At 57.9% G+C, this 22,116-nt stretch overlaps 5 protein-coding genes across 5 annotated transcripts; all 5 read left to right on the forward strand.

Moving 5' to 3' along the window:
• Nucleotides 1-696: 696 nt before the first annotated feature.
• On the forward strand, nucleotides 697-1,098 carry LBRM_20_5450 (conserved hypothetical protein; the record flags this gene model as incomplete). Its single annotated transcript, XM_003723046.1, has 1 exon — nucleotides 697-1,098. The coding sequence occupies one exon, from the start codon at nucleotides 697-699 to the stop codon at nucleotides 1,096-1,098; it is 402 nt and encodes a 133-aa protein (XP_003723094.1).
• A 2,292-nt stretch (nucleotides 1,099-3,390) lies between these two features.
• On the forward strand, nucleotides 3,391-11,616 carry LBRM_20_5460 (conserved hypothetical protein; the record flags this gene model as incomplete). The annotated part of the gene is made up of 1 exon (XM_003723047.1): nucleotides 3,391-11,616. The coding sequence occupies one exon, from the start codon at nucleotides 3,391-3,393 to the stop codon at nucleotides 11,614-11,616; it is 8,226 nt and encodes a 2,741-aa protein (XP_003723095.1).
• A 1,247-nt stretch (nucleotides 11,617-12,863) lies between these two features.
• LBRM_20_5470 (conserved hypothetical protein) lies at nucleotides 12,864-13,712 on the forward strand (the record flags this gene model as incomplete). The annotated part of the gene is made up of 1 exon (XM_003723048.1): nucleotides 12,864-13,712. The coding sequence occupies one exon, from the start codon at nucleotides 12,864-12,866 to the stop codon at nucleotides 13,710-13,712; it is 849 nt and encodes a 282-aa protein (XP_003723096.1).
• Nucleotides 13,713-15,688: 1,976 nt separating this feature from the next.
• Nucleotides 15,689-18,049, forward strand: LBRM_20_5480 (hypothetical protein, unknown function; the record flags this gene model as incomplete). The annotated part of the gene is made up of 1 exon (XM_003723049.1): nucleotides 15,689-18,049. One exon carries the CDS (start codon nucleotides 15,689-15,691, stop codon nucleotides 18,047-18,049), a length of 2,361 nt encoding a protein of 786 aa, XP_003723097.1.
• A 1,864-nt stretch (nucleotides 18,050-19,913) lies between these two features.
• Nucleotides 19,914-20,483, forward strand: LBRM_20_5490 (conserved hypothetical protein; the record flags this gene model as incomplete). Its single annotated transcript, XM_003723050.1, has 1 exon — nucleotides 19,914-20,483. One exon carries the CDS (start codon nucleotides 19,914-19,916, stop codon nucleotides 20,481-20,483), a length of 570 nt encoding a protein of 189 aa, XP_003723098.1.
• Between the last annotated feature and the right edge of the window lie 1,633 nt (nucleotides 20,484-22,116).

Here is a 22,116-nt window from a genome sequence, read left to right on the forward strand (position 1 = left end):
AGGAAGAGGAAAAAAAAATAAAAACATGTGCAAAAGCTACGGAATGCAAAATGCACATATCTGTTCCCTCTCGCAAGACGCGTTTTACACAGGAGTGAAATGCGAATGCGAGCTATCATGTGTCGTGTGCGGCTGCCTTGTGAGCTGCACAGTGTCGTTGAGGAAGGCACTGCCTGTAGTGCGTCAATAATGGAAATGTCCATGACACACCGATGCCCCCAGTACAGTTGAACGAAACCTTCGGCTGCATGTGCAAGCGCTCCTGCCATTTGCGCCCCCCCCCTCCCCCTCCCTTGTCCGCTCTCCAAAGGGCTGTGGTGAGTCCCAGGGAAAAAAAATCGAAGCGGTGCCCCATCCATCCACCTCCATCTTTCCCCCTCTCATCACTGCATCTTCTCACTCGCCCACACACACACCCACCCACAGTGTATTGCAGATTAGCCCCTTTCTCGCGCTCGTTTTTCTCAGCTTTTGCACTGCTGCTTACCCGCCACCCCCTCCTTCCTCCTCCTGCTCTCTCTCTACTTCCCTCCCACTCCGCACCAGCACCTCATCATTAGCCGACGCCTCGTTTACACATTAGCGAGGTCTCGGTGTGTTTGTGTACGCCCGCTACTCTTCTCTCTTTCTTCCACTTGTCATCATTTGTTGAATCGACACCACAAAGCCCAAAAGAAAGAAGACCATAGCATCACGATGGGGTCCGGCAAGTCCAAGGAGGCCGCTTTGGTGACCTACAAGAATGGCAGGCCCACCGTCAAGGGGACCAGGACATACTCGATGTTCAGCAATATTCTTTACCGCATTGCCGACACGGACGCCAACCGCTGGGCCTTCTACAACGATAGCAAGGATTACATCATTCATGTAGCCATCCTCTTCGACTACGACTCGCAGATAGTGCCCCTTGGCGACACTACTGCCTTCCGCATTGATGACCCGGATGAAGGTAACGAGGACGACTTTGGCAAGTATCTGTGCGAGGTGGATGTGCGCCCGCTCGAGACACAGCTGTTCGTCGAGGGGTCTGTGACGGGGTGGCGCGTCGATACCCTCGAAGCCCGCACGGCTGAGGATGAGCGTGAGTACCGCCTTTAGGTTGCACATATGTGGCGAGAAGCGGGGAGGACAGGTAGGCGGAACATGAAGGAGACCAACACACAGTCTCGTGCCTCACTAACTTGTCCTTACGACTTGCACTGTGCACTCATGCCTGTGCTCCTCTCTCTTTTCTCTTCTCTCTTCTTCTTTCTGTCGTTCTATTCCTGTGAGAGCTTCCCTGGCCTCTATGAAGGTGCCGCAGAGCATGGCAGGAGGGTGTTAGTGGAGAGAGGCGGCAACGAAGCGGAGTGATGAAGACGAAAAGAGGGAAGTGTTAGGATCAATAGGAGGGGAGGTTTAAAAGCGAGGATATTAGCGCTCACTGGCGCATTAGGGAGCTCGCGTGCGTGTAGGGGAGATACAAAGCCCTTTTCTCTCCCTTGTGTCCTCGTTTCTTGTACTCTCTCTCCATAGCCCTTTTGTGCTATCCTTGTCTCTCTTCTTTTCCCCACTTCTTTCTGTCTGTGGTCGCTGTGACTGGGAAGCATCAGCTTTGTCCTCGCTGCTATCTTTCTGCGTAGACGCTCGAGACGGTGCAAACGTGTGTTTGTGCGCGTTTTTTTGTTTTGTTTTGCTTGCGGTTGTTTTGTTCTTTGCTCTCTTTACTCTCCTCATCTCTCGCTGCCTCTCTCTTCTTCCTGTGAGGGCGCGCCTTGTGTGTTTCTGCACCTCTTCGTTACTCTTTTACCTACACGCGCTTTTTCCTTCGCCCTCTCTCTCCACGTCGCTGTGACTCACTTCATTTTATTTCTTTATTTTTCTTTTCTTGTTCCTTTGTCTGTCACACGTGTGCCATCGCTTCCGATCGTTGGCTCTTGTCCACTTCGCACTTTCTGTCTTCTGTCATCCTGTTGTTCACGCAACGGCCGATGTACACACGTGCCTATGTATGCGTGTAGTGTATATGTATATATGTGTGTGTGCCGGTAAAATCGCTTGACCTGTGCATAGTCATGTCTTTCTCCTCTTCCCTTTCCTTCCTCTGTGGCGTATCTTTGATTGTTTCTCAGTGTGCACGCCTTTCCCTCTCTACGCGCTTGTGTGTATATATGAGGGAGGGGAATATGAGTGCGCTGGTTGAGATAGTTGTGTGTGTGCCTCTCCATCTCTTTTTGCGCTCACTATGTCTGTCTTTCCTACCTTGCTCCCTGTGTGTGTGTGATTTCTCTATTCCCTCCCCCCTTTCTCTTTGGGGATTCATTACTGTGACTGCAGTCATTGACGTTGTGCATGCGAGTCGCTCCTCCTACTCGCTTGCAAACAGTCGTTTTCCCTCTCTTTGTTCAGCTCTGTAACTCTTCCGCGGCTCTCTCTATCTCCTGTGTCTTTCGTGCACTAGCAAGGAGTGGCGACGCACGTGCGGTTCGTGGCTCTCCCTTATTCTTTCCTCAGACTACTCCCCCATCTCCTCCCATCAGATGTTCTACCTTCTTTTCTTCGTTTTTTTCTTGATGATCACTTTTTATGGCAGAATGGATAGGGGAATGGACAGAGCGCTGCGTATGCGCTCGAGAGGGATAACAATGGCACCAGGCTATTTGCAAGCACAAACATATCAGCAACGAGAGCAGCATCCCTGGAATCCTCGTCAAGGTTCTCAGCATGGTGGAGGTGAGAGAGAAGTATCGTGATGTAGATGGCTGCTGACCTTTCACCACTTAGCCCCTCTTGTTTTCCATGCCAATGACTGTACCCCCCCCCCCCTGTGCGTCACTGATGGAGGAGGGGCGGGGCCTCAAATTACACGTTGCGGTGGTGATATGGAGGCGTGTACCACATGTTTGGCTCTTTTGTGTCCTGCTACTGCTCTCCTCTCCTTCCCCACCCCTCTCTCTCTCCCTCGTTTTCTCTGCTTTTCTTTTAGCATTGCTAGGCTGAAACTTCCTCTCTCCGCCACCAGTAGGCGCGTGTGAGATGAGGAGAGGGGCGGTCCTTCTTCCCCTCTGCCTGCCTCATACCTCTCCCCCACTCTGCTGCGGCCCTGTCACAGCTACTGTGCTGCTTTGGACGACCTCCTTCCCCCTTTTCTCTCCCCTTTCCCTCCACCTCTCTGCCAGTGGGTGGGCGTGCGTGTGTGTGTGCTTGTGTGTGGGAGGAGGGTACTCGCCGACTCAAAAAAGAAGGGAGAAGTGGACAGAGGGCAAATTCAGAGCGAGCGAAGAAGGCAGAGGCAGCAGCAGCAGCAGCGCACATTTTTTTCAAGTGCACGCATTATCGCTGCGAATATAATCACCACCTCTTACCTCCTCATTGCATTTATCCACTCACGTGTTGTCAAGTTTGTGTGGGATGCCAATGTCGGCTACTTCTTCATCAACCTGGCCGGTGTGTCACCGCAACGATTCACCGCTGAGGACGGTGCTCTCAGCGCCAGACATGGAATCGCTAGATGAGATCACAGACGGGGATGTGCAGGAGCTTCTACTGGCCATGGGCTCTCCAGCCGGTGGCCATGACCGTGGTGCAAGACTGACGGATGCGGAGGCGGTGGAGGACGACTGCGCCGTCTCGTACTCCGCTACCGTAGTACACTCACACGAAGAGTCGCCGGCCCAGCAGCAACAACTGCAACAACGGTCTTTTACCTCCTCCAGTGCCTACGTCGCTGCTCACTCTCGCTGTGTGCCTCTTCCACATCACGCGATGCCGTCTCCCATGACGACTGAGTTCCAAAGTACTCTCCCGTTTAGTGGGCGTCGCACGTCTGTCACGTCAACACTCCCACAAGCCGTACCATTGTTTCGGTCAAATGCGTTTGCAGAGCAGAACAATGTGGCTGTGGCATCGAAAAGTTCGACTCCGTCGTCACCGTCCACCACCGCTGTTTCTCCAACAAAAACACAAGACGGCAGCGCGGAGTACCGGAGCTGGGCATCGCCGCTGTTGCCGTCGCCACCAGCATCTCTGGCACCGCCGCCCCTAGTGCCAATCTCAGACACTGAAGTGCTCGAGGCCGAGCGCCACCGCTGGGACTCACAGCTTGTGCAGGAGTGTTGGCTGCATCAAGAGCTCCACGGTGTACGGTGGGATGAGGAGTTGTTCCTGCAGCATGGCGCCGCGTACCGCCCTCGCGCTATAGCTTCTCGCACCGCGGTCTCCATGACACACTCAAAGAGACTGTGCATTGTGCTGAACGTGGAGACGTCTGTCGTGGGGAACGCGGAAGGAGCGCTTGGAGACGAGAAGGGCCAGGGTGGCGATGACAGCGCTGCCGCTTCGGCGGCGCTGCCATCGATGAGTTCCCCTGCGGCGGAGGCGTGGGCACCGCTCTTCATGTGGCGCTCGCCCGCCTTCATCCTCGGCGACAGCAGCGCCGTCTTGTCGCAGCTGTCGGAGCGCCTGAGCCAACAATACGAAGGGCTGGCACCGCGACCGCTGCCAACGACGTGCTGCACCAACGCGCGGCTCTCTGACCTCATTCAGACCCTCAGCGACGCCCGTAAAGACGCTGGGGATGCAAAAGTCATTTTTCACTACGTTGCTCGAGGAGTGCCGCCGCCGTGTAGGGGTAATTTATATTTGGTAAACGTAGGGGGAAGCGCCACGGGATACGCCGGACCGCCCTACAGCAAGCTGTCCCTGGACACCTTCCGCAGCCGTGTCGGGTTCCCGCTAGTCTTTGTGGCGGACTGCGCCCAGGCTGGCGAGGTACTGAACTACTACATACGAATGTGTGAGGAGCAGCATCAGCAGCGCTATTTCACCTCCTCGCGTGAGCACCAGCTCAAGTCGAGTCTTCAGGTAAGTGCAGCAGAGCTGGGTACCCCGGCCGCTGGCCAAGCGGGCCGGATGAACTGCAGCTTCGATCGTGTAGGCGGCAGCTTTGACCCGGGCCCTTCCGACTCGCTCCACCGCGGCGGTCACTTTGGCGCTGGCGGGATGGACGGTGCCGCGCCGTCGCAGAGTGCCATCCTGCATGACTTCTACTTCATTGGCGCTACTGGCAGTACCGACAATGAGAATGGCGGCGGTAGTTGCAGTGGGAGCAGCGCCATGGGATCGAGGATTAGTTTTGGCCGTAGCGATGCTGGCATGATGGGCGTTGGCGCTGCCGCCGGTGGGGCGGTAGGCGGCGGTCGGGCTGTGTGTAACGGTGATGCCGGAGCCCTGCGGCATCACCCACGCCTCCCCTCTGACATCCTGACGAGCTGCCTCACCACTCCGCTGCGCATGGCCATCTTGTGGTTTATTGCGATGCGCCCTGAGCTGCAGGCGCTGCACCCGCTCATTCTCCACCTCTTCCCTGGTACCTTGACGGACAAGAAAACGCCTCTCGGCCAGTTGCAATGGTACCTGCAGAGCATCACCGAGTGCATCGCGTGGTCTACTCTCTCCCTCCCACAGTACTCTCGACTTTTCCGCGAGGACGTCTACGTCGCGCCGCTCTTTCGAGGGTATCTGTTGGCAGAGCGCATCGTCGTCGGTGGACTAGGCGGGTGCCTCAGTGTCTACCCACCCGTGCCAGCGACCCACTCGCACACGCTGTGGAGTACGTGGGACAACATTGTGGAGCGCGCGTGCGTCTCTCTCCTCCGTGCACTTAGGCCCACCCCGCCACACTGTGCGAGTGTGCTGGAGTTCCGCACTTGGCTGGATGTGCAGGTGACAGCGTGGAAGTATAGCCGTCCCGACCTTCTGGCCGTGGCAGCCCGCAATGCGATGTCGAACGCGACCGCGTCACCGGGGACAGAGGCGCAGACAAATTGCTTGCCGTCGCTGCCGGACGACTCCGCGGTGGTGATACCACCGTTCCTGAGCGAGGAGCTACTCGGACTGCAGGCAATGCTGGATGGCATTACGCAGCAGTCATTTGAGGTGCCACGGGCCTACTTGGCTGGAGTGTGGGGACTTCCATCACGCTTGTCGACCTCAGTGGCGGCGTGGGGCGGCGCTAACGCGACTGCCGCTGTTGCAGACGGTTGGGATGAGTCCGGAGAGACCAGACGTGAGCGACGCCGCCGGCATGTCTCTCCTACCCCGGAAGGTGCCGCACAGGGCAGAAGTAGCCGTGGCGCGGCCGCCAGAGTTGTGCTGCGCGGCATTGCTGACCAGTACTGCAACTCTCTCCGCTCGTCCTATCCATCAGCGCCTCAACAGCTATCGCCGGCTTCCAGATCATCTGCTTTGCCTAACAGTGCTGAGAACGCTGCCGGTACTGACAGCCTGCTTTGGGAGGGCAACACGCAGAGCAGGGCGGCTGCCTTCTTCCGCCATGCCTCGACTCAAAGTCGGCGCTCACGCAAGCAGCACCCCATGGCACCTGAGGCTGCTACTGCTGCTGCTGCTGCTGCAACTCGTGACATGCCGAAGCGGGTGGAATCGCACGCCAGCGTCGCCTCCCGACGATATCAGCGAGTGTCAAATCCTGACCTCAGCGGGCTTTCGAGTGCTACCAACACTTCCGCAGCAGTGTCGACGGCGCCTGCTGCAAGCGGTGGGGCGGCGGTGCCACCCGCGCCTGCCCTCTCAAGGGCGGTCACACAGCGCTCCCCAAGACACCTTGCGGTGCGCAAGACAGAGTATATGACAAACCTCCTCACCAGCGCCGCCACCTCTGGCCAGGCCGTCTCTTTCCACTACACCACAGGCTTGTATCGCCCCACAGCCGCGATAGACACCCCCGCACCTCTGGGGGGCCTGTACGGCTCTTTCTCCACGGCGGCGACAGCAGCACGGTCAGAGGCGTCAATGCCGCAGCAAACGTTCCCGTTTGTGGACCGGATGCCATCGTTGCTCCAGGCCCTGCTGGTCGCTGCACACCGTGAGAGGGCGACAAAGCTGGTCTGCCGACTCGTCGACTGTGGCCCGGCAGCGGTGCTACAGTGTGCCGAAGCAAACGTCTACCGCTTTGTACTGGACCGTTACTGGAGTCGGCCCGACTTGCATTTCTTGATGCCGGCCACACTGTTCATCTACTGTAAGAGCTGCTACGCCGATCCCGAGCTGATTGGGTCCGCGAAGCAGCGGGACGTGGCGGTGAAAGCCTGCGCGGAGATACTCCAGTGCCCGGTAGAGGTGCCGCCATCTACGTCGTCAGCTGGCAGTGACGAGGCGCCAGGGGCGTGGCAGAGCACCGTGCTGGGTCCTTATGCCACCCCGTACGGACAGCGCATGATGGCCGCGTCGCTGCTGACGCTCATTGCCTTGCACAACGACGATGGCCGCGAGGCATGCCATCAGTGCGGTGTGTTTCAGCTCTGCTGCCAGCTGCTACAGCAAGCGCAAGAGGAGGCGCCACTATGGCAAGCGGCGACAGAGGCGTCGACCGCTGCTACTACCACAGCAGGTGCGACGACGGTGACAGCAGCACCGTCAATCCCTCGTGTGCCGTCCTTCTCGAAGAAGCCGCCTATTTTATCGACACCGCCGGCGCTGTGCCATCAACAGCCCGCAACGCCGCTCTACGAGGCAGGCGACGAGCCACGGCACGTGGCACCACCGCCGGTGTCTATCGCCACCACTTACCACTTGACCTTGCTGACGCTTTTCGTGTCGCTCCTGTGCAACTGGAAGCTGCCCGCCATTGCTTCTGCTGCTACCGGCGAGGAAGCAGAAGAGCACAACATGGAGAGGGGGGAGGGGGAGCCGCTTGGCAGCTCGCCCGCAAATCCCGATATCCCTTTCTGCGGAGTGCCGCCGCCTGACCCGCCTTCCCTGAGTCCCCCGCTGGATGGCACCGTGCACGACGTGCTGCGGACGTCTGCCGAGGTGCTCGAGGCGGGGTTGCATGCGGCGGCACCGGCGTTGCTGTACTTTATGTACTCTGAGACGTCGATTCTGCGCGGAGCAGCACAGCGGTGCTTCATGATGGTGCTCATCTCGCCAGCGCCGAGCCAGGCCTCGCGAGCCCGCTACGCCGAACTGCAGCTGCATCGTCTGTACGAGATGCCAGTGCGCATAGCCGAGATGAACACGGATCTGAGGCTGGAGGCGATACGCATGGCCTACGTCACGTATCACTGGCTGTTTGCGCAGCTGCGCGATGGCATACCGGTGGAGGAGATTGGGCAGTACGTGGTCCGGTGGATGTATCGGTGGTTCAGGCTGGCTGCCAAGGGTAAGCCCCCGCCCGCACCGTTCATCTTTGGCGACAAGGGCCCTTGCAGAACCGGCGCACAACCCACGTCCATCCGCGCGCACGGCAGCAACTCCTCGTCACTGCCCCAGCAGCAATCTGTCCACAACGTCTGGGCACCGTCCACTGTGTCTGTGTCGTACTGCGGACCGAACGTTCTGACACCGGGGTCTGTCTACTCTCACCGCCGCAGCAACGTACTGGCGCCCACTGCCCGATCTGTCCGTGTCAGCATGGTGAGCGACTCCTCCCCTGGGGCTGCTGTGGACTCTGTGGTGCTCGGCTGTGGTCTTCGTCACCGCATCACGCAACAGGATCATCGCCGGTTGCAGGCCTACCTGCCCCCACTCAGCAATCTTGTGCGCCTCTTTTTCGAACACACTCAAGACACCTGCCCCTACGTGCGCACGTATGTGCGGCATGTAGTGCAGGAGGAGTTCAATTTTCTTCGTCAGCCGTGGTATGATGACTACGCCGTGATGGACAACCAGCGCCCCTCCTCGTCATCCCTCATCGCCGAAGAGGACGACTACAGCGCGGCAGGCCGTCACTACCACCCCAGTCATCAACGCTGGCAAGGCCACGTGTCCGGCCCCCGCCAGAGGTATTGTCACGGCGACCATCACCATTATGCCAGTGGGGAAGGCGGGCCAGGATGTGGCGGAGAAGAGCTAGAGGCGTCGCCTACAGTGCTCGGCAGCGACCTCACCCTGCGCTTGCCGCTCAAGCAGTTGGTTCGCGTGAGTGAGGAGATGGACGCTCACGACGGCGGCGGCGCCGCGGCAGCGGCGCTCTTCGGTACGCGCCCTATGAGTGTCTCTCCCACGGCGATGCCGAGCGACTTCGAGGTTGGCCACTGGAGTGTAGTTGCTGCCGCGGCGTCCGCTGGGGACATGGATGATGTTGCTGAGCCGCACCCTGCCGTGCTGCGTCGTTTCATTGTGCGACTGCTGCGCATTGCGTCGTCCAGCAATGCAGAGGGAGCAACTGCGTCCCCGACGTCGCCGCGGCGTCCACTCTCGCACTATCGTACTGATGCTGCAGACGCTGTCGGCGAAGAAGACGGCGGCTGTGACGACATGCGGCAGCAGAGAGGACGCAGCACTCGTGGGTTTCCTTGCAACAGTGACGCAGAGGCCGACCAGGACGGATTCGCCATGCGCGCTGGAGCTCGTGGCGGCATGTCTTCCACTGCCACTACTCGGCGTCGTGGCGCTGGCGACAATGGTGTCAGGCTGCAGGATGGGGTTGACTATTTTGCGTCTGAACTGCATGTAGGCAACGAGGAAGTCATCAGTGGCAGCGAGATGGACAGCATGCTCCTTGACGCGGAGGCCTTCGCGCTGCACCCGTTGTGGACTCTGGACAGCACCGCCATGATGACGTTTGCCTACGGCGCCCTCAGCTTCCTTGAACGCTTCATGCTGGAGGAGATGGACGACAGCGACCCACGCCACCCTATGAACCTCGAAAAAGAGAACGCGTTGTACGAGTACAGTCAACGCGTAGAGCGCAACATCCGAGCATCAGCTCAGGATGCCACAACGGGCGTGGTGGACGTAGGCGGATGCGGCGGAGCACCGTTGCAGGCGGTGCGTGATGCGGAGCAGCTGAGCAGGACGGCCGGCAGCGCAACACCCTTCCCGACGGCAACACGTGCGTATCCCCCATTCCAGTTCATCGGCGTAGGTGACATTAGCTGGGCTGATATGCCTGGATACGGACGGCATGGCCCGTCAGCGTCCTCTAGCTTCTCCCCAGAGTCAAGTGCTACACGGCATGGGGGTGGCGTCGACGCGGTGGCCTCGTCCCTCTTGCGTGTGGCTGGTAATGTGGATGTCATCCTCTTCCACCCATCGGAGCCGATGGTTGTGACATCAACAACGAGCGGCTTGTTGAGCGTGTGGTCGTACGAACATGTCGGCAAGACAGCGGTGGGCGAAGTGGAGGCGGCGCAGAACGTAGTTAACAGCGGCAGCGGAGGTGAGGGCGGTGCTGAGAGCTCTGCGACAGTGCGTGGCCCACGCAGGGGCCCTGTCTCATATCGTCAAGGTTTGGAGGCACTCGCGCAGTATTTCCTGCGCGACGTTGTCGGCCGCGCCAACTCTGCCATGGAGCACGTTGCGCAGCCCCGATACATGTACGACCGATACAACCCACACGGAGAGGCCCCAACTCGGCGCGCAGGGGGTTCCATTGCCGCTGTGAAGGCGGAGCTAAAAGCGCGTCGGCTCTCGCGCGCTGTGTACAGCACAGGTAAAGCCGTCAGCGCCGCGGCTCACCTCCCTAACGAGGCAAATGACTTTGGTGGTGGCGGCAGTCGGCCCAGTCTGTGGATGGTGCGCGCCGAGGCCGCCAATGCCGCTGCCGCACTTCCGTCTTCGTACCGGCACCGCCACCAGCACTACTACCACGAGGTGAGCGACCTGCATCTCATCGATGCGGCCTGCCACCCTCTGCTGTGCGCGGTGCGGCGCACCGGTGCCGTGGAGATATTTTCCAACTTTGCCGACCGCCAGCAAGTCCGCCGTGTGACCACCTTCGAAACTTTGCAGGTGGATGAGCGAGAGGAGCAGTACCACTGCGTGTCGAGCTACCAGCCCCCCACCGGCTTGTTGTACTTGAGCACTCAGGACAGTGGTGTCAGCACCTGGGATTTGGGAAGCGAGCAACGGCTTGCAGTGTCTAACCGATTGACCACCGCTGCTGAGGATACCGCAGCCGTGTCGGCCCTCATGGCTCACCCGTGCACGCTGTACGAGTACGTTGTGGGCAGCTATGACATGCCCGTATGCGTCTTCGATTTACGCGACCGCACCACCGGAGCGGCTCGACGCGGCGTGTCTCTGCCGTCTCTCCGTTGTCACATCAAGAGTGGCCTTGTCTCGCCCTTCTGCCTGCGGGTGAGCTACTCGCGACGCTACCCGAATGCGGTGTTGGCTGGGTACGCTGACGGAACAGTGGCCGTCTGGGACCGGCGGTATGCGAGGCAGCCGTGCATTCTGTTTGGCGCGGAGCTCGACAGCTCGTCTGCTACAGACCCCGCCTCCAGTAAGGTCCGCCCCACCTCCGCTGCCACCCCTCGCATGATTTGCCACCTTGACACACATCCGAGCAGCAAACGGTTTCTGACGCTCATGACAACTCCGTCATCGCTGCAGCTCGTGCAGCCCTGGAGAAACGACGGACGGGCGAGTCTGGTTGGCGCAGGCGGCTCTGACGGGGGACGCTTGGCTCATGAGGGAGCGCTAAAGCGGCCGACCACGTCTCTCGTGCATGAGTTCTTACTGGACACCAACGGTGGCAGCAGCGGTCCTGGGGCTGCGTGCTTTCACGACTTCAGCCCTGTCCTCGGCGTCGGCGTTGGCAGCACTGTGCAGCTGTACGGCACACCGTGTCTCACCTCCGCGACAGCGTACCTTGAAGGAGGCCTGGGCTGAGGGAGGGGCGCAGAGAGGAGCGCTGCGGTGAGGGAGGGGGTAACGTATTTGTGTGTGTGTGTGCGAGCATTGCGGAAGTCTTTGAGCGGAGGAGGAGAGGAAGGTTCTCCTGTCAGGACTGCACCTGCACAGTGTCGATCTTGGCGATGGCCAGTCAGAAGAGTGGACTGAGATGTCGACCCACCCTTTTCAATTCACCTTACTGGCTTTTTGGGCGCACCTTGCTGCACCGCCTCTCCCTCCATGTGTTTCTCGCTCGCGTGCGCGCGCGCGTGAGCTGTATTGCAGCCTGAAAGGAAGGAGCCACAGCAGAGGCGAGACCAAACCAACAACAACATGAAAGGTGGGGAAGCAGGTGGGTGACCATACGAATGACGCATGTAAAGTCGTGCGCATAACTCCTGCCAAGCCTTTTGCGGCGAGTTGAGCCACACCACAGGAAGTGCAGCTCGGCATTTTCCAAAGACGCCAATACACTCCCCCTCCGCCTACTGTCGTGCGTCTGCACATCATGTAATGGTTATGCATCCATTCAAACCTGCAGTTGCAGCTGTCTTTCTTGCTACCTTTTCTTTCTTTAACCCCGCACACTCCTTCCCCTTCTATCGTCTTTGCCCGGTGTGTATGGAACGCACCGCATGCCCAGCCCCTCAACGCTCACACGCACCCCTCCACACGAAGATCCACGGCGACGGATTTGTCAGTGCCTTTTTCTCCTTACCTCTTCTCCTCCAGCGATTTCTCCTCTCTTCAGACGCGTGCCCCCCGTATCTTGTACGTAAGGACCCTTCCTCTCTCTCTCTCTCCCTCCTTCTCAAGGGAAGTTTACTCACATAGTCCCTTCCCCTCCTCATACGCCCGTGCGCTCGCATAAGCGGCGTCTCTGTACTAATGCTGCTTTTCTTACCAGAGTGAAACAGATTGCCTCTTTTATGTTGTGTGGGATTCTCGTTGTTGTGACACTGTCCCCCCTCTCTCCTTCCCTCTGCTTGCACTCTGCCTTGATTTTCTCCACCCTCCCCTCATTACGGTAGTCGTGGCTCACTTGCCTTGCTTGGCAGTTATTGGGGTGGTCTCTGTGGCCTTAGTACTTTGACGACCCCGGCTTCCCGCACCAACTCCCTCCCGCGCTACTTGCGCGCGCTCTTCAGACACGCACGCATCGCGACCAGTGGCGAGGGCGCACGCATTCTCACTCCCTTTTGTCCATCTTTTCTGGACTAAAGCAGCCAAACACGTACCACAAGATGGGCTGTGAGGGTAGCAAGAACATCGGCGAGAGGCTTAGAAAAGATTCTAACACTGAGCATGAAGCGGCAGAGCAGCCCGTGTCCGATCTAGACGATGCGCCGGTTACAACTGTGGCCTCTCCCATCGCCGCCATCATCAGTGCTTCGCCTGCTTCGCCTCCGCGTGAAGTCGAAGAGAACTGGGAGGTGTGCGGGGCGCTCACCTCATCTTTAGAGCTATGTGCCACTAGTTTGCCGACCGAGAATAACGCGACCTCGGAGTCAACGCTTTCTGCGGCTGATACCGAGTCCTCTGAGGAGCTATCAAAGTCCAAGATGCTCACAAGGAATTACGAGCAGCCGAGCACTGTTAATGAGCTGCCAGTTTCTGCCAGTGAGAAGCCGCGCGCTATTGTCGATCGGCAACACGAACTCTTTACCAAGCTCCGCCAGCAGGAGAACCAGGACCAGCATGTGATGGACAAAGGCTCGCCTTACGCTGGCCCGGGCCCCGCAGCGGAGTTCCCGGTCGAACAAATCTACCGTTGCTTTAATACACAGAACGGCCTTCTGTTCCGCTTGGTGAACAACAAGCGACATATGTGGGCGTTCTACAACGACACGACGATGTACGTGATGCGAGTGTCTGTCACCTTCGGCCCGGAGAGCTCTGTCAAGGCGCTTGGCAACACACGCCAGATAATGCTCAACGAGGAGACGGGCGAGTGCCGGCTGGTTCTGGATGTGGCACCAGGGGAGACCCAGAAGTTCATGCGCGGTGAGTACAACGGCTTTATTACGTGCTACGCCGCGGATCCACTGGACGATATCTCCGACTTTGATGCAGGCACGATGCTCCCCCAGTAACAGCGACGGAGGCCGTCAGGATGCTTGTCAAGAGCATGACAGCCGTGCAGCCGAGGTGCGTGATGAGGCCCAAAGCCCGATGGATACCGCTCCCTGACGCACCCATTGAGGGGAATTCACTGGCGAATGCAGAGGAGACGGGGGAAGAGGCCAAGGCTACCGCTGCAACTGCGTAGAAGTCCGTGACTCCGGCGACGCCTTCCGCTGCAGTGCGGCTGAGACGAAGGTGACGCCCTAGGACACCAACGCACATTTTCTCGCGGAGGTTTGTGCGGTCGATCGCAAGGCCAACGATGGCGCGGAGAGCACGACGTCGCAGGTGGTCTAGGGTGTATGTGTATGATGGAGCTGCGCGCGTACGTGGTGCGTACGCATGTTGGACTGATTCTCTTTGCGCTAAAAAGGATTCCCCCCCCTCCCTTATTCTGGTGTCGCTGCTGTTGTGTCGTCTTTCTGCTCCTCCTCCCCCGTCTCCTCTCCAGACGCTATATGGCTCTCGGCACAGACACACTCACGCACCCACATACGCATGCACGGAATACATGCTATTTTTTTGCATTGCGTCAATGTCGGATGGTGAGCGTGCCTTGCTATTTTTCTCCCTTCTCCACGCCCTTCATTCTCTTGGTGTGCACCTTTCGCCTTCCCACCCTCCTCTTCTTCACCACGTCATCTGTTTCCGCCTCTCTCCAGACTCGCTCTCTGTATCCCTTCGTTATATATGTTTTCTTTGCTTTGAGCTTTGTGCGCTTTGTTTAGTGTCGGTGCCATCGCTTTCTGGCACCATCCCCCTTCTTGTTGGTCGAAGAGGCGTGCATGAGTGGGATGCGCTGATGGATGGGCAAGTTGGTTTTTTTTTTCTTCTGCTTCTCGAGTTTGTAGGCAGTGGCCTCTCCTTATACGTTTGCGGGTCTTTTCATCTTCGTTACTCACACGTCTCTCTGTGTGTTGTGTGTGTGTGTGTGTGTGTGTGCATGCGCTTCTCCAGTATTGCACTCCAGCGTTTCGACCCTCCCTATTTACGGTGCTGCTTTCTCACATGCTCTTTCCATGCGACTCCATGTGTACGTCAGTCCTCTGTGCTTGTACTTTGATGCGTGTATGTGCAGAAGCACGTGTTGTGTGTGTGTGTGTGTGCGTGCGTGGGTCTCTCTCTCTCTCTCTCCGAGAGCACGTCGCCTCTATCTGTTTCCATAGACCCTCCTCTCTCGTACTTGCTTGGTGAAAGGGAGGGGGGAATACGATGAGGTGCACTGGCTTCTTGACCCGTTGCACCGGAGGAGGTCATGGGAGAAAAAAGGGTCGGTATGATGATATGGAGAGGGTACTGTTGACTTGACGGTGAGGCGTCTGAATTCTCACTTATGCATGTCTACGTGTCTCTTGCATCATCTGACAGGCTGGCGACACCCACACGCATTACACACCCATACAGACACACACACACACACATGAAAGAAAAGATGCGGTAGACAATTATATGTGCCTTCATGAAGGCAACCCTTTGTGAAAGCCCCAAAAAACGATTTGGTGGTTAATATCTGTACCTTGCCTGCCAACGACGTTGCTGGTCATGTGCACCGATGGCGTGTGTGCATATGCCCCTGTGCTCGTTTGGGGCAGTTTTTCTCTTTCTTGAGCACCTCCATCTATGTGTACGCGTGGATGTGCGCGTGGTTGCGTTATTGAGGTGGACAGTGTTGGCCTATGCACACAAAACGCTCTGCGGTTTCCTCGCTCCTGATCTCTTGCTCTTATCCCCTTTCCTTTCCTGTCGGCGTACGTACCTCTTGCACCACCTCTCATCTTGTGTACGTCCTTGAGCTCCCCTCTTCTCGCTCCCACTCCATTGTGGGCACTTCGGTAAGCCTGTGTCATTCCCCCACTACCTCCTCTTTCTCTGTCCGTGTGTATTGCCCTTCTTGTTTCTACTGTCTCCGTCAAGGAGTCAACACCGCGCACGTCACGTCGTTTCTATGGGCGCTGGTTCCAGTACGGCAAGCGCTGGTGACGCCGGCGTGCCATTGCCGACGTGTCCGCTCTTCTACAACTTTATGCCTAATGCGCAACTCATTCCTGCATCGACGCTGCCAACACGCGGTCCAGACGGGCTGCTGTGCCATCCGCAAGGCGGGTGCATGGCACGCGTCATTCAGCTCCGCAGCTTGCCGGTTGTGTCGGAGGACTCGAAAAGATGTGCAGCGCAAATTATTGCCGATGCCAAGAGGAAGAAGAAGCGTGGCGGCGATAGCACCGCAGACAGGGAGGAGGCGAATGCCGTGGCCGCCGCGAATGACCTCCTCAGGAATCCCAGCCTTCACCCGTCTCTCAGCTCGTGCTTCCTTCTCAGCATCGCAGTTGATGAGCAAGGCCGACTCGTCCCGCTGTCGACAGACGATGAGCATGGAGTGAACGCCATGGCCGGTGGTGGCGGCGATGGTGCGCAGTTGGCCACCTCAAAGATGTCCGAAAAACTGACGTCTCCACGCTCGAAAATCGTGAAGAAAGGCTTTAGCTTTTCCGTCTTCAGCAGCACCGTCCGCACACCCCTGGCGCTAGGAGAGGGAGGCAGTTGTGAAGACTCTGTGGCTGGCACTCCGAGACCGTTGCGAGGCGGCAACAACGGAGCGGCGGCAACAAAGCTTGTCTCGGTGCTGTCGCCGGTCCATGCCGCCGTAAACGCGGGAAGTCACCCAGCGGAAGATGCACCGCTCCCTGATCCACCATCTCCGCACCGCAGCGAAGCGATGCCAAGGTGGCGTAGCCCCACCAGCGACAGTGGCGGTGACGGCGCGCAGCTCGCTTCGTCAAAAAGGCCCAAAGGGCTGACCTCTAGCTTCGCTTCTCCACCGCCGTCTAGCGCTGGCTCAAGTAATGCGGCGTGCGACACGACTATAGAAGGAAAGCATGGCACGCCACTAGTCACCATCCCAATGTGCTCCGTGCTTGCGAAGCAGAGTCATTTCCGCAAGCCTGAAGAAGGCCAAGGCAGGGAAAGTACCTCGGTAGCATCAGTCTTGCCGAACGTAGGTGCCACTGGCGGTGATGGTGTTATCCCGCCGCGCATACGTCGGCAGCTTTCGCGCATCACGCTCCTCCGCGTGCCACAACGGACGCGGTGGTTCTTGTTCAACGATAGTAGGACCCACGAGGCGCAGGTTTCGGCGCTGTTGTGCTACCGGGCGGAGGAGAAGCCCACGAACCAGAAGAACCTCATCCCTGGGGAGGAGACACCAATGGACTCGTCTGGCAGGACCATAACGGCAGCGACGCCGGTCCCTGGAGACTTGCGGATTTGCTGCCGTCCGACTCCGCTTTCTCACACCTCCCTCTCTTCCAAGGAGATGAAGTTGCAGCTGCAGAGCATGTGTAGCAGCACTCGCAGCTACGTGGAGGTGCAGCCGATGGCCGTGGAGGTATTGACAGCTGCCATTCCTGCCCCCAAGACACCCATGGAGGAGGAAAAGCTTGCAGAATTCAAGAAGCGAGCCTCTGGTGCGGCTGCTGTAGAAGTGTTCGTGGTGCTTGCGCCAGGGGCGACAGTGTACTTGGCGGAGGGTGAGGTTCTGGGCTACAAGATCGACACGCATCTCGTTCCATTCGATAAGTTAGCCAGCATCGCGGTGCTGGGCCGCATGCTCACACCAGAGCTGGTGCGCAACCTCAAGAAGAAGGGTGAATCGGTGAATGTAAAGGGGTACCGGCACAAGTTGATGTTCTTGGAGAAACCAACAGAGACGACCGCCGGGGCCGCGTCTGCGCACGGATCCAGTCTTGCCCCCTCTTGCCTCACAGGCAGTGCCATGGCGCCACCGCCTACAGCTGCTGCTAGAGGAACACCAAAAGACGCCAATTTCATCCCACCTCTCTCGTCAGACACGCCGAACGTCGCGCCGCCCGACTTGGGGCGGTCCACTATCTCTGTGGCCTCAGCGACAACTCTAACCAATTCCGCTGGGCACGCTGCTGATGCGACTATGGCAGCAGCGAAAACGTCTGCTGCGCCATACTGGAACCGTCTGTCACTTCAGCGCCGCTGCAAAACTGCGGAAAAGAGCGCCAATGATGAAAATCACTCTGAGGGGGCCGGAAACCCCTCTAGCTACGACGCGCCGGCAGCGGCTGCCGCTGTTCTAGCGTGGCCTGCAGCAGATACTACAGCCACACGTGCAGGCGAGATGGGAAACGCAGCTGGGGTACTGGAGCTGCCAGTGCTGGGCATCAAAAGCTTAATAGACGACTTGGACAAGGACTGTTCTATACCCCGCAGTCACGCCCCTTTGGAGGGTGTCCAGTTGTATAGCACCAGCACCTCCTCCCTCCACATCTCCTTCTAGGAAAAAGAGGGAGGACGTTCATAGGCGTGATAGGAACTAAATCGGTCTGTGTGGCTCTTTCCTTCGCGGTAGAAACGAGAAGGGCTATGTGGAGGTCAGTGCAGCGGGAGGGGATCTGTCCACGCATGCCTGCATGTGTGTGTGTATGTAGAGACGCTGGTAGTGCGTTGTTGCCGTCCGTAGAGCTCTGCGCAGGGATGATACCTCTCTCACTACATGTGCGTAGTTGACAGGAAGAGAGGGACAGCAAGAGGCACATATCATGACACATACACCATCCATCTCACGTGCGCGGATGCGAATGACGACAGTCACGTCGGTGCTCCTCTGTGTCGTTTTCTGTCTTTTTCTTCGCTCGCTCATTTTTTCATTTTTTCTTACGCGTATTATGTTGCCACCGTTTATTTATTTTTTGTTTTTTTCTGCTGTACGTCCGGATTGTGGCTCAGCGCATGTGTGTATGTGTGTGCAGGTGTGCATATCTATATCTGTTCACTCCTCCTCTCTTCCCTGGAACGTATTTTCTATCCGCGTCTCTCTCTCTCAGCTTGTCTGTCTCTCTCTCTCGTTCTCGTTCTCGTTTCCTGCGGGGCATTTCATGTACATTTTCTGTTTTCATGCCTTCCCAACCTCCTCCCCCCTTGTCACTCTTTCTTTCACCGCTCTCTTCTGCTGTTGCCGTGCTGGTGTTCCCTCGTAATGCCGGTCACCTCACTCTGGTATCAGGGTCTAGTACCCACTCTTGGTGTCGGCGGGACAGGTCTGGGCTGACGCTGTGCCGAAGTGACGTGCGGTCATGATAGCGGTTGGACCAGCACACCACGCGCCGTGTGGACAATCCAGCGAATATACGCACCCGCCTACTTTTCTTCTGTCTTTGATGCGTTGCAGCTATGCCGAGCGTCATCCTGGGCCTAGCCTGCGCAGCATGCAATGGAATAGCAATGGGGCTGTGCGACGCCAGACGGTGTTGGTCAGCCCGACTCCTTGACATAGCCGTGGCGCAGCAGTGGCGTAGGTGAGCTGTGGTTGCAGACGTCTGCTTGTGGACTTGTTTGTGGCGAAATGGAGGCGCTAAACGAAAAAAGAAAAGGCGTCCAGTGCTGATGGACGAGGGCCGCTAAGAATGAGTGGCGGAAGTTGGTCGCGGCATCGCGTTTGTCTTTGGGACTTTCCTCATTCCTTTCCCATCCTCTCTTCCTGCGCGTATTTATTTTCGTCCGATATTCTTCTCTGTACCCCTGTCGCGTGTATGCGCAGCCAAGCAGCTCAAGGCTACTGCCACAACTGCATCATCCCAGTTGCATAACTGCACACTTCCAGGTGAGGCGAGACCCTTCAAGCATTACTGGCTCATCTCCCTCATCATTTTTCATGAGTTTTTATATACGGATGGCGACTCCTCCCTACACATTCAGCTGATGTGCAACACATGGCCTCTGGACTGACATTTCTGCCGCGTTGGGGGCCCTGCCCCCTTCACTTCCCCTTCTTCTACCCCCCCCCCCTCTCGCCATGGTTGTGCCCGCTGCCACCGCAACTCTACACGCACACGTTAACGGAAGTCATTTATGTTTCTACGTCCCTCTCCCCACACTCTTCTCATCCGCATCTGCGCTCAATCACCGCCTCCTTTATTCTCTTTCCCCCTTCAGTCTTCTATCACGCGCGTACCCGACGAAAGGGAGACGGAACAGCCGAACAGCACCAGCAGCACCTCTTGTGACACACAAACACATCATTCCTTCAGAGTATACATATCGCGGGCCACCTACAGCAAGCCCACTACAACACACGCCTCACATACACGCTTTCTATAGTCGCCCTCCGTCAGGCCCAAATCGACCAGTCAAAGCGGGAAAACATGGGCTGCGGCTCCAGTGCGCAAAATGCCGATGCACATGCCTCCAACCAAGAGGTAAAGGCCCTCTCCATCGGCATGAAGACGCGCTTCGCCGCCATCGACCCAGAGGTGCTCGGACCTTACAAGGAGGACGCGACGGCAAAGCTGGTTTTCATGTACGGCAAGACAGCGAGTATCTTCCTGCTGATCACCCCGCCCTTCCACAAGCCGTGCCCTCACTCAAACCCAGAGGGCGAAGAGAGCAGCACTGAGGAAGGCGAGAAGAAGGCGCCGGCGGTGGAGGAGGCTCGCTGGACCATTTTCAACGATAGCAAGAGCGACGCCACAGTGGAGGCGACCTTCTTCCACGCAGAGGCGCTACGCGCGGCGCGCGCGCACGGGGCTGCAGAGGATGCGGCGAGTCCCGTACAACTCGAACCTCTCGACAACGGTCGCGTGAAGGCGGAGGTGGCCGTGCCGGCAGGTGCCACTGTAGCCTTCGTGGAGGGACCCATTAAGGGGTACATGTGGAGGTGCTCGGTTCTCGACTTCAAGACGGGCAGATTCGAGCCTGCCGTTGCTGCGGCGTGAGCCTCGCCACTTCTGTTCTTCCACAACCATTCAGTACCTCTCCCCCGCTGCTCACACTGTAAGGTGTGTGTGTGTGTGCACGGCAGTTGTAGCGCTTCGCACGTCCCACAGCCCCACCCAGACGTGGCAAGCTTCGTTCGCTTATTCCTTCCTCTCTTTTCCCTGGCGCCCGCCGTTTCTCCGTGGTCGCGGATGCAACAGGTAACGCCTGGGATATATTAGCATACGTGCACGTGTCTCTGCTTACCTGCTGAGTCACCTATTTCGGTCGGGTGGCGCATGCGCGTGAGTACTTCTCCATTGCCACCCCTTTCCTTTCATTCTCCTGTACCTTCGTTTTCTTCAACCCCCTTCCCTTCCTCTGATGTCGGTGGGGCTGGGACACCCCTCAGCGCGTGGCCTCTCAGGGTCCAGTGCCCCCACTCTCTGTGTGGCGAAGCCAGGCAGCCCCCCTACCCCCTGCCAATGCCGAGCCACGCCTGGCGGTGGCGACCAGCAGAATGGGAGCGGCTGTGAGGCGGCCTGCGGAACGGGTGGCTGGATGGGCGGAGCTTGGGACAAGAGGTCGTGCACCGATGACCGAGCTGGCGCGTTGCTGTACCGCATATCCAGCGCTGCTTGGCGCGACGCAGTAGGTCTCTGACAAGGTAGGGGCGGGAGGGGGTTGAGGGGCGTTTGGCTCACCTCTCATTGCAGAGAATGGGCGTGTTGAGGAAGGTGCTTCCCCTCATACGAGTGAAGAAACGCAGAACAAGGAGGGAGAGGACAGAGAAGCGAGGGGAATCTTCAGCCTCTTCTTCCCTGCTCTGGTGATCTTTTCATCGATGATTATTCTGTGCCGCACTCCCAACACAGCCGTAGAAGCAGCAAGTTGCGTGCAGCTGGGACGGTTTCTGAATGCAGTTGACAACTTCTCTACCCCCTTGCGCGCTGTTCGTCCTTGTCTGTCTGTCTTTCTCGACCTTGTTTAGTGCTCTTCCCGATTTCTCCGTCGGGCCTTGTCTTCTCTGTCTTTATTCGTTGATTCCATGTGCTCATGTTTTGTGTTTAATTTTTTGTTCTGTTTTGGGAAGCGGGTGGATTCTCTCTCTGTGTGCATATGTGCGCGTGGTTAGTGAGAGAGAAAAGTTACGACCCCTCATTTTTTTTCTGACCCCTTTCCCCCTTGTGGAGTCTCTGCTGTTATGAACTCTCCTCTCACTGCCCATCTTTCTTCTTTTCCCGTCCTGCCTCATTCATCACCCGCCACCTCCACATGTTCTTGTAGTCCTCCTCTTTCTCCGATGTCATGTTGCGAAGAAACACACCTGCCTATACATGCAAAGCCGCTGGCGTGCGCAAGCCCTCACGTCGAGGTTGATCATCGGCGACGATGCACCCTTCGTGGACGTATGCTTGTGCGTGTAAGCCTCGGTCCGTAGTCTTCCCTCTCTCCTGCACTTCACCAAGTTGGAGGCCCCATCATGTAGACGCATCTGCTTACAGGGTGTGCAGGGGAGTGTGTGGCGCGTCTGTCTGTCTTTGGCTACCGCAGTTCCCGTTGCGGTCTCAGCGACGAGGATACATACAAGATAAGCGCAACAAATCATCTTCGGGGTCGCCTGCTCTTCTCCCCATTCATGCACTCATTTAT

The sequence above is a fragment of the Leishmania braziliensis genome (genome assembly GCF_000002845.2).
Source record: "Leishmania braziliensis MHOM/BR/75/M2904 contig, possible fusion of chromosomes 20 and 34".
Taxonomy (NCBI): Eukaryota; Euglenozoa; class Kinetoplastea; order Trypanosomatida; family Trypanosomatidae; genus Leishmania; species Leishmania braziliensis.